The 12,935-nt window shown below is 37.3% G+C and overlaps 1 protein-coding gene across 1 annotated transcript in view; it reads right to left on the bottom strand.

Annotated features, from left to right (window-relative positions):
• Positions 1 to 12,935, bottom strand: part of TRPA1 (transient receptor potential cation channel subfamily A member 1) — a 54,391-nt gene that overhangs the window by 16,314 nt on the left and 25,142 nt on the right. Inside the window, exons 13-19 of the mRNA XM_026012548.2 lie at positions 11,264 to 11,378; positions 9,986 to 10,152; positions 8,520 to 8,613; positions 5,069 to 5,128; positions 4,252 to 4,350; positions 1,512 to 1,582; positions 598 to 760 (exon numbers count right to left, since the gene is read on the bottom strand). Coding sequence (XP_025868333.2) covers positions 598 to 760; positions 1,512 to 1,582; positions 4,252 to 4,350; positions 5,069 to 5,128; positions 8,520 to 8,613; positions 9,986 to 10,152; positions 11,264 to 11,378 — 769 coding nt within the window. The remainder of the gene's footprint in view (positions 1 to 597; positions 761 to 1,511; positions 1,583 to 4,251; positions 4,351 to 5,068; positions 5,129 to 8,519; positions 8,614 to 9,985; positions 10,153 to 11,263; positions 11,379 to 12,935) is intronic.

Below are 12,935 nucleotides of genomic sequence, written 5' to 3'. Positions count from 1 at the left end.
CATAATGTCATTTTTTAAGAGAGGTTCAAAACTCACCACACAAATTTTAAAAGAATATGAATCTGTAGACCTATGTAAAAAAAATTTTTTTACTATGGTAAAATACACATAAAATTTACCATTTTAAAAGTTTTACACGTACATTTACATTTCAAAATGTATAATTTTAAGGCATTAAGTACAGTCACTATGTTATGCAACCACCACAACCACCCATCATCCTCTAGCTCTGTAATTCTTCATCACCCCCAAACACAAACTCTATATCCACTAAGAACCACTCCCTCTCTCTAAATCCCTGACTGCCACAAATCTGCTTTTTGTAGACCTATTTTAAAGCTTTATACTTCAGCATTAAAGCTAGTATCTCATACATATCATGTCTCTTTAATTTACAAACTCAATTATTGACTTAGTTATTTATATTCCCTCTGATTCCATGAAGGATATCAGGAGAAATTGTTCATATATGAATTCTACAGTCCATTTATAATAATCAAAGTCCTGATATTTCAGATTATGCAGCATTTCTAAGAAAAAAAACATACTTTTGATCATCTTTTAAAAAGTTGAAATACGAAGGCCAATCAAAAATACCTTGGTGTCTAATATTTCTGAGTGATCAGTAGTTTCATTGATGATTCCAGTTGAGTTGAAAGCCATACCTGGCTTTATACTGACAACAAGAAAGGTCATAGGCAGGAGACCAAGACAGTAAGATCCTAGGTTCATAATATGGGCTCTAAAACCATAAGCCAACCTATAAAAATAAACCAATTTATTTCAACCAAAAATATTTACATAAGATAACCTGTGGAAAAAGTAGTTGTAATCTCTCTCAGAAATCTATTTGGTACATTCATTGATCTTTAGAACCAAGATCTTCAAATTCACCTTTTTTCATTTTTATAAAAGGAATCTCAACTTCCCAGAAAATCATGACTTGCTGAAATCTCTCACCAACTAATGGAAGAACAGGGACTTAAGCTCATATTTTCTAACTTCCACATTATTTGCTCTTTCTAGGTGCCTCTCTCACTTCACTGTGCTCTAAGATGCAACGCCTAGGAGTGCTTCCACCCCCAAAATATTTAATGTCAAACAACAGTATTTTTCATTTTTTAAGATTTTATTTATTTATTCAAGAGAGAGAGAGAGAGGCAGAGACACAGGCAGAAGAAGCAGGCTCCATGCAGGGATACTTGATCCTGGGACTTGATCCTGGGACTCCAGGATCAGGCCCTGGGCTGAAGGTGGCACTAAACCGCTGGGCCATTCAGGCTGCCCATAACAACAGCATTTTTATTTTATTTTATTTTATTTTATTTTATTTTATTTTATTTTATTTTATTTTATTTATTTTTTTTAACAACAGCATTTTTAATACCAAGATTTGCCTTTGACACATTTTTTTCAAAGTATAAAACATTAATAAAATCTAAACATATTTAGAAGACTTTTAGCAAACTCAATGGAGGCATTATTAAAAATAATTACTACTTAATACCTACCATTTCATAAGTAAGTATTCTTTACACACAGGATGGTTGAGAAGCTCTATGCGGTTATGTTGTACCATTGCCTGAGAAATAAGGAAAGATCAATAAAAATAAACATATTAAACTATTAAGTACAAGCTAAGCTTTTTGTTTTCTGGTTTTATAACTTTAGTATTATAAAAATAACACTTGTCTATGAAAAATTTTAAAACTTAAAAATTATATTAAGAATGCATATTAAAAAAAACAAATTAGAATCATTTTATACAGATGCAGTTATTTGTCTCTTTCGATTTCTTACTAATTGAGATAGAAGAATTATTTTTCTCGTATACAAAGTTACAACCAGAAAAGGTATATTAAAGATAAATAAGCAAGAGCTACACTTTTATTCTTCCCTTGAAGAAACTCAGGATTGTCTTTCTAGAAAAATTTTAAATAGTAGAATACACACAGTCATTAATCTAGCTTGTAGATTATTAAGTTTTCACGTATTACTGGGAACTAATAGTTTCTATTTCCAAAAAAAATTTAGGAGTTTCAGAGGGACAGAGAGAGAGGGAGAGAAAGAATCTTAAACAGGCTCCATGTCCAGTGCGGAGTCCAATGCAGGGCTCGATCTCACAATCCTGAGATCATGACCTGAGAGCCAAAATCAAGAGAAGGACGTTCAACCAACTGAGCTACCCAGGAGTCCCCAAATTAATTTTTAATTATTCAAGCAATACAGAGTATGTGATGTGAGTAAGGTAGCAGAACAGGGTATCCCAGGCTCTCCATACCCATGGGGAGAAGAGACATCAACTTAATATCTGGACCAACTGCCTTTGTGAGAAATAAAGAAACTAGTTAAGTTCCTGCACCCCAAGTGAGCCTGTAGCCAAAAAGAACCACATCAAAGACAGTAGGAAAATTCATGGCATTTACTCGCCATAGCCCCTCCTCTAGCACCAAGCAGTGAGATCAAGAGAAAATGCCCAACTCCTGGCTTCCCTCTGAGGAGGAAAGAGAGGCATGGAATGTTCTAACTTCGTAGGGAGCTGCCCAAGGGACTGGTTTTCGTCTTGCCTGAATCTAAGCACTGACAGGTCCATCTAGTGTATGCAATAATTTCCCATGACAGACCAGCTATACATCCAGAAGAACCCCACTCAACTCAGTTATAATAAGGAGAAGTTTGTCATGTTACTAAGGTACTATTCAATCATGCCAAAAGTTATCCACTAAGTGTGTTTATTCAAGCAAACCTTTTTTATATAAATTATTCTGAGTCTATGTTATATAAAGTCTATTACTTTTTAGAAACTACAGAGATTTTATTTCCTCCTCTTCTTATTCTGGTACTGGAAACAATAAACTCTGATAGATGTACTGCATATTTTTTAAACTACAATTTAAAAATCATACATACATGAAAATTCTCCTAAGTATAGCTATAGTATAGTTATTTTTAGGTCATTTGGCTATTGAGTCTGAACTAGAACAACAACTGTAAAACATAACATACTCCAACAGAGCTAAAATGCTCTGCATAAAGCCAATGTGAGAGTCAGTTTCCACTGCCAGCCTTGTGGGCATTAAGTCCATGTGATTCTGCATCCTTCCCACTCCAACGACTCAGTAAAACTTCTAGATATCACTTTAAGGTGATGATTGGTACCACAGTCTGTACCAAAGGCTTCCATGTAGGGAAATGAATTCATTTAAAGTGAATGAAAATTTCCAACTAGTCTAGACCAGTGCTGTTCAACAGAAATTTCTGCAATGATGGAAAAGTCCTATATTTGTGCTGTTCAATATGAGAGTCACAAGGCACAGTCTAGTGAGTGCTTGAAATGTGGCTACTGAAAATGAAGAAATGACCTTTTAACTTTACTTAATTGTAATTAGTTTTAAGTAGTCATATGTGGCTAGTGGTTACCATATTAGGCAGTATAGATGTAGACCCTAGACCACATTTGGAAATCCAACCCTCAAATAGGTTTTCTTTTGCTCACACAGTGTTAATTTGTAGCCAGTGTTTATAAGGCTGGGCTGCTGTTCCCATATGGCACCAATTTGTTGGTGCTAGTAGCTGATCTCAATTTAAACCATCTGTTACCTGTTTCCCCTGTAGTTATTTGAGTTTGGGACCCCTGATTTAGGTTGCAGTGGATCATCTTGTATGGTTTTTATTGTCCTATCTGCTGGAAATAAAAAGTACTTTTTGGAATAAGAGCTGGTTTGGTCTTAAGTCTCCTGGGCAATTTGGTATCATACTATGCATGTTGGGCCTACTTTCAGCTTGGGATCACTCCTCCAGAAGGATCTAAAGGGTCCTGAATGTTCAGAGTTTACTGTGGAGAACAGTGGTTAACTGATCTGGAAGCTCTGTCAACCCTGGATTTTCCCATGATTTTGCATGGAGGAAACACTTAAATATAGATGTTTATATTTAGGTGGACGGAGGTGGGGAGCAAGTGCTGACTGTCAGCCTATGTTGTCCATAGTTTATTGGATTCTGGGTTGGGGCAGGTTTCACATGACCATTCAGACTAAAGTGATCAAGAGTGTGAAACTTTAAGGTGACCAAATCATAGCAACTGTAGAAAAGGACTTTCTTTTCTAAAAAATAAAGGGTTAGGACACATGGCAGGTAGAGACATAAAACTATTAATGTGGAATTCTTCCAGGCTTCCTCCTGGAACTACTACACAGCAACATTATAGAAGCCATGTAGAAATTACCTGGATAATGAAAACACTGGACTTACATTGAGGGTGGTAAGAGGCTCGTATGTAACATCCTGCGTAGGTGTTACCTTCTTGGTAAACTCTAATGGACACTGAAGGTATGTGAAATTATACTCGATCTGCAGAAGACAAAATTTTGAAAAAATTAAAAGTTTAGCATATACTCCCAAAATAGGTCTTAACAAATCAAATATGCAAGGCTATAATTCTGTTGAAAATTAAGTAGTTCAAATAAAATTAAGTCATTTTTTTTCTGAAGAAATGTAAAGTTATTTCATCTTAATTTCAAAAATTAAATATCTTAGGGGCACCTAGGTGGCTCAGTTGGTTAAGTGTCTGCCCTTGGCTCAGGTCATGATCTCAGGGTCCTGGGATGGAGCCAAGTCAGGCTCCCTGCTCATTGAGGAGTCTGCTTCTCCCCACCCACCCCCTTCTCCCTCCCTGCTTGTGCTCTCTCTCCCACTGTCTCAAATAAATAAATAAATAAAATCTTTAAAAAAATAAGTATCTTAGAAAGGTAATGCTTAACCTTCTATAACCCACAGTCATGAAAGAAGATGAATTCTCAAAAGATTACTTAGATCTTTCTTTGGGAATTCATTCTTTAGGCAGTACTACCAAAGAAAGTATAAAGACTAGAAACAACCCTGAATAATGCTATTAGAAACAATTAAAATATTGGGAGAAGGCAGGAGAAAACTTCTCTCACATCATATAATAATATGACAAATGAAGGCAATAATTACTACCTTCTGAGATTGTGGAGCTCAGTAACATTGCTTTTAATATTCATTAAAGAACTAGAATAAGTTTCAAATTATGATAAAATAAACTTACATGGTAGTCTTCACAGGACTTGTCTCTTGTGGAGGGTATTATGCAGCAATCTAAAAGGACCTTTAAGAGAGAAAAAGTGGCTAAGATATTAGTCAGAAGATTACATAAGAGACGGGATTTGATTCCTATTCTAAAGGTATTCCCAAGGTATTCCTTTCTCCTCCTTTTATTTCCAGTATCTCAAAGGTAAACTATAATCGATGTCATTAAGGAGAAAAGTTTAAAGTGCTTCAACTATCACTGCGTGCCTCAGAAATACCAAGCGATTCAGAAAAAGTACCATATGCTCAAGAATGAAATTACATTTATTAAAATTAGAGTAAGAAGTATTTCTTTAATCTTGCCTAAGATTTGATGTCCTTCTGGGCTTCTAGAGAATATTTAGATTATAAACAGTTCCTTTGCTCCTCATCTTACAGTGATAAGTTATTGTCTCAAATTGTGATCTTATGGCTGAGCACTGGGGTCTTTCTTTGGTCTACGTGTCATCTTTCATATTGCTCAAGCATGGAGTACTGCGTTGGCTTCTGTACCTCACTTGCTGAGCAACATTGAGAGAGTATTCATCCAGAGCAGCATGGACAGCAGAGTGGGAGGATGGAGAAATACTGAAGGCCCTCTAGATGCTTAAGAAAAGGAGAGAATGCCTAAGAGATCATTAGAGCCACACCTCTAGGGTATGTAGGGACAAATATTTTTATGGGGTGCCTATTAACATAAACAGTTTCAGTCACCCCTGATCTGTATTTTGACACCTTTCTAGTGGCCCAAATTCATCATCCTGAGGGAAAAATACTGCCCAAGTTTGCCCTCCTGGAACAGGCTATGGACACAAAGCCCCAGGTGACCCCACCAGTGTGTCCCCCAAAACTCCTGGGGCATCCAGTCAACCCCACCTGCAAGACACAAGGTTGGAAAACTGGACAGCACTCTGAAACAGGGACCCAGACATCTCCCGCCCCCAGTCACTGGGAGGGCACTGCTGTCCTGGTTGGTCTCAAACACTGGAGGGACTTTAAAAAGTTCAATGTCTGTTGGTTACCAGGCAGTGATACTAAAGGTCATAAAAGACATCATAAGAAATATAAAGATAAAACTAGTCAGTAGTGCTATGTAAGGCAAAACCAGAGAAGTAGGTTTGAGATTGAGAAGTTTTTAATAATCAGCATAGGCAAAATAAAGATAGGCTGAAGGAGGTGGAGGCAGGGGGTACACATGGGAAGGGATTATGTAAATCATTCAAATGTGTCATGTGAGGCTAAACTGAAAGATCTTCAAGTCTCCCTATTTAAGGAAAAATTCACAATACTAAAATACAAAGAAATTATAGAAAACTAACTAGAAAACATATAGTGTAAAAAAAGAAAAGAAAAACTAATCATAATCCCACAACTGTAATAATTCTTATTAACATTTTGGTCTAATTTCTCCAGTTCTATCCCATGTTTTCCATATGTGAATATTTCTAACATATATATTTTATTATTATTACTAATGCTACAGAAACATTACTGTATATAAAGCTGTCTGTACATCTGGTTATTCATTAGGACAGACACCCACAACTGGAATTACTAAGTAAGAAATTCTGAGATCATTTTCAATCCTGAATATTTATGTGCCCTCTCATGAAATTTAAGCACCTGAAATGCTAATTTATGGACTGGACCAGCTCCAATTTCTATTAGATATTATAAAGAAAATAATGCATGTGAAGCACTTAGCACATACTAAGTGCTTACTGAATAAATAAGAATAGTAAGTGTGAATAGCTGTAGTACTAATAACCACACAGGCAGTATAAAAATAGTAGGATATATAATATAGGCCAAGCACCATCCTGAATACTTCATATATTTTACCTCTAATTTCTATAATCACTTTGCAAGATGAGGATCAGCAACGCTTTTTTAGAGGTAAAGAAAGCACAAAATGGGGATTCCTGGGTGGCTTGGTGAGTTAAGGGTCTGCCTTCGGCTCATGTCATGATCCTGGGGTCTTGGGATGGAGCCCTGTATCAGGCTCCTGGCTTAGTGGGAATTCAGCTTCTTCCTCTCCCTCTGCCCTTCCGCCAGCCTATGCTTGCACCTCTCTATCTCCCTCTCTGTCTTCATCTCTCAAATAAATAAATAAAATCTTAAAAAAAAATTTTTTTTTTAAAGAAAGCAAGCAGAAAATGAAGCTCAGAGAGGCGAAATGACTGGTCTGAAGCAGCACAGCAAGACACAGAGCCAGGACCATCAGGCTCCACATTTGGTCTTATGTCCACTATGTCTCATACCTTATCCAGTATTTGAATATATGTTTCCCTATAAATGACACTCGATGTCCTTCCTTTTTTTTTTTTATTATTCTGTATCTATCTCAATCTTCAAAATTTAGCCTTCCCAGGGAGGTCTCTATCTGCAGCCTTAGGCACTCACATGCTCAACAGTTTCTGGATGTTTCTGTTGTTGTAGGAGTGCAGTCATATGCTGGGTGTACGTTTAATCCAGGAGAGAATCACATATTTGAAGGTCTTCAGAGGCCAGGAGATAGTATAAATGAATAAAACTGTGCCAGCCTTAAGAGCTCTTTCCCATTGTTTTTGAAATGTTGGCTCTCCTTGGGCTGGCTTCTATCTCCACAGTTTGCAGAGAGGCATATATAGAGAACTATCTCTCTGCTACAAGGAAAGCAGTCATGGTACCAGAATGACCATACACGGCAACTAATGGTAGGCATTAGACTGAGTATACAAAAAGAAGAGTTGGGTTGTACCAAACGGGAGAGTGCTTGCCCCATTTAAGGGAACCAGCTGCTACTAGTGAGCAGTTCCTTCCTTGTGAGGAGGCCCAGCCACCAGATCTTCTGATTGTTACAGGAAGCCAGACAGCTAGAGCCTTAAGGGAGCCATCCTGGTTTTGAGTGTTAACAACTAACGTACAATAACGTGTGCCCTCAAGAAACCACCTAGAGACTTTATTCAGCCAGCAACTACCGTTAGTAGTCTCTGCTCTAGACTTGGACTATTTTAAGAAAAACACCTGTTGACTATATTTTCCTACCTTCTGCACAATGACTAAGAGCATTCTTTCAATCCAAGTAGGTCCTTATTAAATACTTGTTGGCCGGGATCCCTGGGTGGCACAGCGGTTTGGCGCCTGCCTTTGGCCCGGGGCGCGATCCTGGAGACCCGGGATCGAGTCCCACGTCGGGCTCCCGGTGCATGGAGCCTGCTTCTCCCTCTGCCTGTGTCTCTGCCCCTCTCTCTCTCTCTCTCTATCATGAATAAATAAATAAAATCTTTTAAAAAAAAAAAATAAATAAATAAATACTTGTTGGCCAACTTCCCTGATTGATAGCCTAGGGGAAGCTAGAAACTTTAAGAATGCAAAGTACTATTATTTATACTGTGACTATGACACTAAGTCCCCTTGTACCCAGAAGCAGTTCTATCTGGAGAGCTTACTTTCATGCATTCAGGGAGGTATTCCACCATTTCCAAGACAGGGCATCCATTGCTTGGAGAATAATGACTAAAGACCTCAAGGCATTCTTCCCACCTGTAAAAAAATGACAATGGTGATGATAGTAAAACAGACACAAGTCTTGATCTTTCTGTTCTACACCACAAAGCTCTAAATCGAAATTCGAGATTATATCTTTAGAAGAAACCCACATTTGTTCCAATGGAACCAACATGTGAATCAGTATCAATCCATTAATAGGGTCCTTGCCCATAATGGAAATTAGGAATGTGGGCAAATTCCAAGATGGCAGTTATTAATCACTGTTCCCTTTCTCTAAATGCCTTCTAAAAAAAAGGTAGACTTTTACCTTCTTTTCAACCTAAAATCATGAAACAGTATGAGCTGGTTATGTTGGGTAGATGTGAAATCTATCATATTCACGTATATACGATAGCAACATAGTACTGGACACATGATATTTAACATTTAGCCCACATATATATCATGTGTTGCATTAAACTAGAAAATAATTTGTCAAACACATTAATAAGCATGGATTCTTCCAGGAGACCACACAGCCTGCTCCTTTCTTCATCACCTTCCAGTTGGACAGAATAAGAAGATACTTACAATACCAAGGGGGAAATAAATCCCCAACAGGAAGCAAAGAAAAGACATTTACCTCCAATATCCTATTTATTTCATAGGAGACTATTTCCAAAAAGTACCCAAATGTCCTGTTAACCCTATCAGTAAAATCCATCTATAATATCTGCATAATCAGAAAACTTCCAGTTGCACACTTGCACTGATTAGTGTTTCAAATAAATGACCAACAGGGGTATCTTGAGATTGCTCATACTCTAAAACACAGGCTCAATCTCTCCAGAATATGACATGGTTCACATCTGTGTCTATGACTAGGTGACACTGGGCCCTTGAGCATATCTGTGACTCTACAGAAAGTTTATGTACGAAAAGTAGCACAAACTACCGTACAAATTCACCATTAAAACTCCTTTGAGTATGTTTTAAAAAGTCACAACCACAAAAGATCAGGTGTTAAGAGAAATTCCAATAGGTGGCTCTAGTAACAGCATGGATATACCCTGGAAGTTATTTTTACCAATATCCAGTTTTGACATTTCTATTGGCAAGAGAGTATTGGGCAGATTCAGGTAGAGTAGGGCGGAGTGTGCTAGACAATGACTATGCTCTACATGTGTCTTACATGGGTGTTATGAAGGTGATCTATCCTCCCATGATTTAGAGACAGAAATGGAAAACCAGAGAGGTTAAGTAACATGTCTGTTGCTACCCAAAGAGTTCATTAAAAATTTTATGTAAACAACTGATGTTGAAGAAATGTAGATTAACTGCTGAAGTTGTATCCCCTCAAGTTGTAAGTCATCCCTCATGTGAGAGCACACTACATGACGTTGGGACAGGAAGACTGTAGGCATACCTTTTATTCTTGATGGTCGTAAGAACCACCTCCTTCCTCTTATTGTGAATTGCAACATGCAAAAAGGAAGCCTGCTGCTTGTTCAGGACAATGGCCGCATCGTAGCTCAGAAGGAGTGCAACAGCTTTGGCATGGCCTTCCCTTGCAGCAAAGTGAAGCGCAGTGTTCTTTTAGAAAAAACAGAATACAAAAAAATCCAGTAACAATGTCTGGTCATCCTTTGGCTATTTTACTGCTTTCATTGTTGAACTGCTTAAAATAAGTTAACAAACTTAACTATTTAATACCTAAATACATAAAATTTAAAACCAGTATTCAGAATCAGGCTTCACATAATGAATTTATAGTTCAAACATTGTGTATGTGTACGCATGCACGTGTGTGTAGGAGAAGGGTGTTGTGTGTGTATATGGAATTCCAAGCAGTTCATTTTTTTTTAAGATTTTATTTATTTATTCATGAGAGACACAGAGAGAGAGAGAGACTGGCAGAGACACAGGCAGAGGGAGAAGCAGGCTCCAGAAGGGAGTCCCCGACGTGGGACCATCCCGGGTCTCCAGGATCACCCCCTGGGGAGAATGCGGTGCTATATCTATACTGAGCCACCCGGCTGCCCTCAAGCGATTCATTTTATTTTGTTTTTACACTGATAATTCCACAAGAATGAATGACAAACTTCCAGGGGAAGGATATTGGGGTGAATGCAGAATAATTCTAAGAGATTTATTGTCTTAAAGCAATGATTTCCAGATTTGGGGTTTTCACAGGCTTACAAAAAAAAAAAAAATCAGACTGCTAGAAGGTTGCCAGTCTTTAATTTTGGGATATTGAGACATTTTAAAAAGCAGTAACAACCCTCTATCATTTCATTAAAGAATGTGCATTTATTTTAATACATTCCATAAAAAGAGGGAGAACATCATAGCAAAATACAGTACTTCAAATCCAATACAATTAGTTTTATGAAAACTTATCCCTAACTCTTTCATTTTTGTCAGTTCACCAGGCAGTACTGAAAATGTTTTCATCAATCTACATGGGCCTATGGAGTCTCTGTGAGACTTAAAAGGTGTCTTCAATATGCATCCACCCTATTGGCATTCTCCTCATTCTTTCCCCCTGCAGAGTAAGAACCCAGAACAGAGTATTAATGCAGGCAAGGAAGGAAAGAGAGTGGCTAGGAAGGAGGCTTTCTTTCAATTTTGGACATTTCTATGCCAATTTGGACATTTCTATGCCAATAGGACATTGGGTAGGTACAAGGAACACGGTACATACCCCTTCTTCATCTAGCCGATCTGTGCACTTCAAGTTAGTGTCGAGAATGACCTTCATGGTCTGAGTGTACCCGCCTAAGGAAGCATGATGCAAAGCAGTCCAGCCATTGTGGTCACTGTTAGAGAGTTAAGAAAGGACTGTGCATTCACTTCACACAGATAAATCGTGGGAAGGGATGCTACTCATCTGAAAGGTAAGTCAGATGACTACAAAAAACAAACATATCTGAGTTCTAGCAACTTATTACATATTTCTTATAAATAAGCTCATTTCAAGCCCAACGGTCTTAAATAACCTTTCTGTAATGTGATTCACATGTATATTTTAATTTAGCAGATTAACATATAAAAGTACATAAACATTTTCAAACATCTAGGGATGAATACAACTACAGTTAGCATGTCTGTGTCATATGTATTTTTTTCAAGGCTGTAATGTACTTATCCACATTATTTTAAATCTTGTTTTATTCTTCCATTAAATATTGTATCAAAAATTTTCCATGATGGTGCCTGGCTGGCTCAGTCAGTAGAGCACATGACTCTTGATCTTGGGATTGTAAATTTGAGCCCCACAGCGAGTGTAGACGCTACTCAAAAATAAAATCTTAAAAAAAAAAATGTCCATGATGGTAGTATTAGTCTTCATGTCCACTAGGTATTGCTGATGATAATAATTAATAATAATAATATTATCTTACAACACTTGGTCTTAAGATGCTTAGCTTAATGCTACTTATTTTTCTAATTGTTCAGGTCTGAAGGTATCATTCCTCCTGTGCTCTCAAAGATGCTTTCTTAATCCCTTTGGAAAATGTTTGTCCTCTCTCACAGAAATTCAAGATATAAATACAATGAAGGCTTGTCATTTTTCCAAATTAGAGATAGAAAAAAGAAAAAAGCTGGAGATCCTGGTACAATATCAGTGCCAGTGAGCAACTATTTTAGGGTATAAAGGCCACCTTGTCATTTCAGTTATCATGATGTAATTAAGCAACAAGTCTCTGGCCTGGATCCATTTGGGGTCCCCTTTACATGTGGCTCCCTGGTGTTTCCTTGGTGGCAGGAAGCAAATGATCAAAGCATTCCTTTTGCAGCTGCAATTCTACTTTGCATGATTGGTGCTCTGATAAAGAAATGTGCTCCTGAACATTAGCTTACTGAGCTCTTTGCTTCAAAATTAGAAGATAGCTCACCAAACCTCTCTAACATTTTTCTTTTTACAAAGAGGTCATTTAATTATGCTACCTTTTTTAAATGCTTACTTATTTTAATTTGTCTTTGCTCCTTGTGTTAGACTTCTTTGAGTATAGCGAAATTTAAGAATTCTTCATGTCTGGTGTTGTAGCATAAAGGGAGCTTTTCATGTCCATCATCGTCTTTGAATTTGTATGGTGTTTGTGTACATGCATCTGCATAAAATGATGGTAGCATGATGAAGCAAAATATGAAGAACTATATTTCAAAGGTTCTGAGAACTACTTTGCACAAAGCCACTTACTCTGTGATTTCTATTTTTTTTTACTCTGTGATTTCGAATGAAGTCTTCACCTTTATAAATCGTGACATCTTTATCTGTCAATTAGAAATTTACTGACATCCCTTTAAATATTTGAGAAGTCATATATGCTTTGAAGATTAAATAAGGTGGATAAAAAGTACTTAGTGAGATA

Source organism: Vulpes vulpes, chromosome 13, assembly GCF_048418805.1.
Source record: "Vulpes vulpes isolate BD-2025 chromosome 13, VulVul3, whole genome shotgun sequence".
NCBI lineage: Eukaryota > Metazoa > Chordata > Mammalia > Carnivora > Canidae > Vulpes > Vulpes vulpes.
This window is presented reverse-complemented; position numbering and strand designations above follow the sequence as displayed.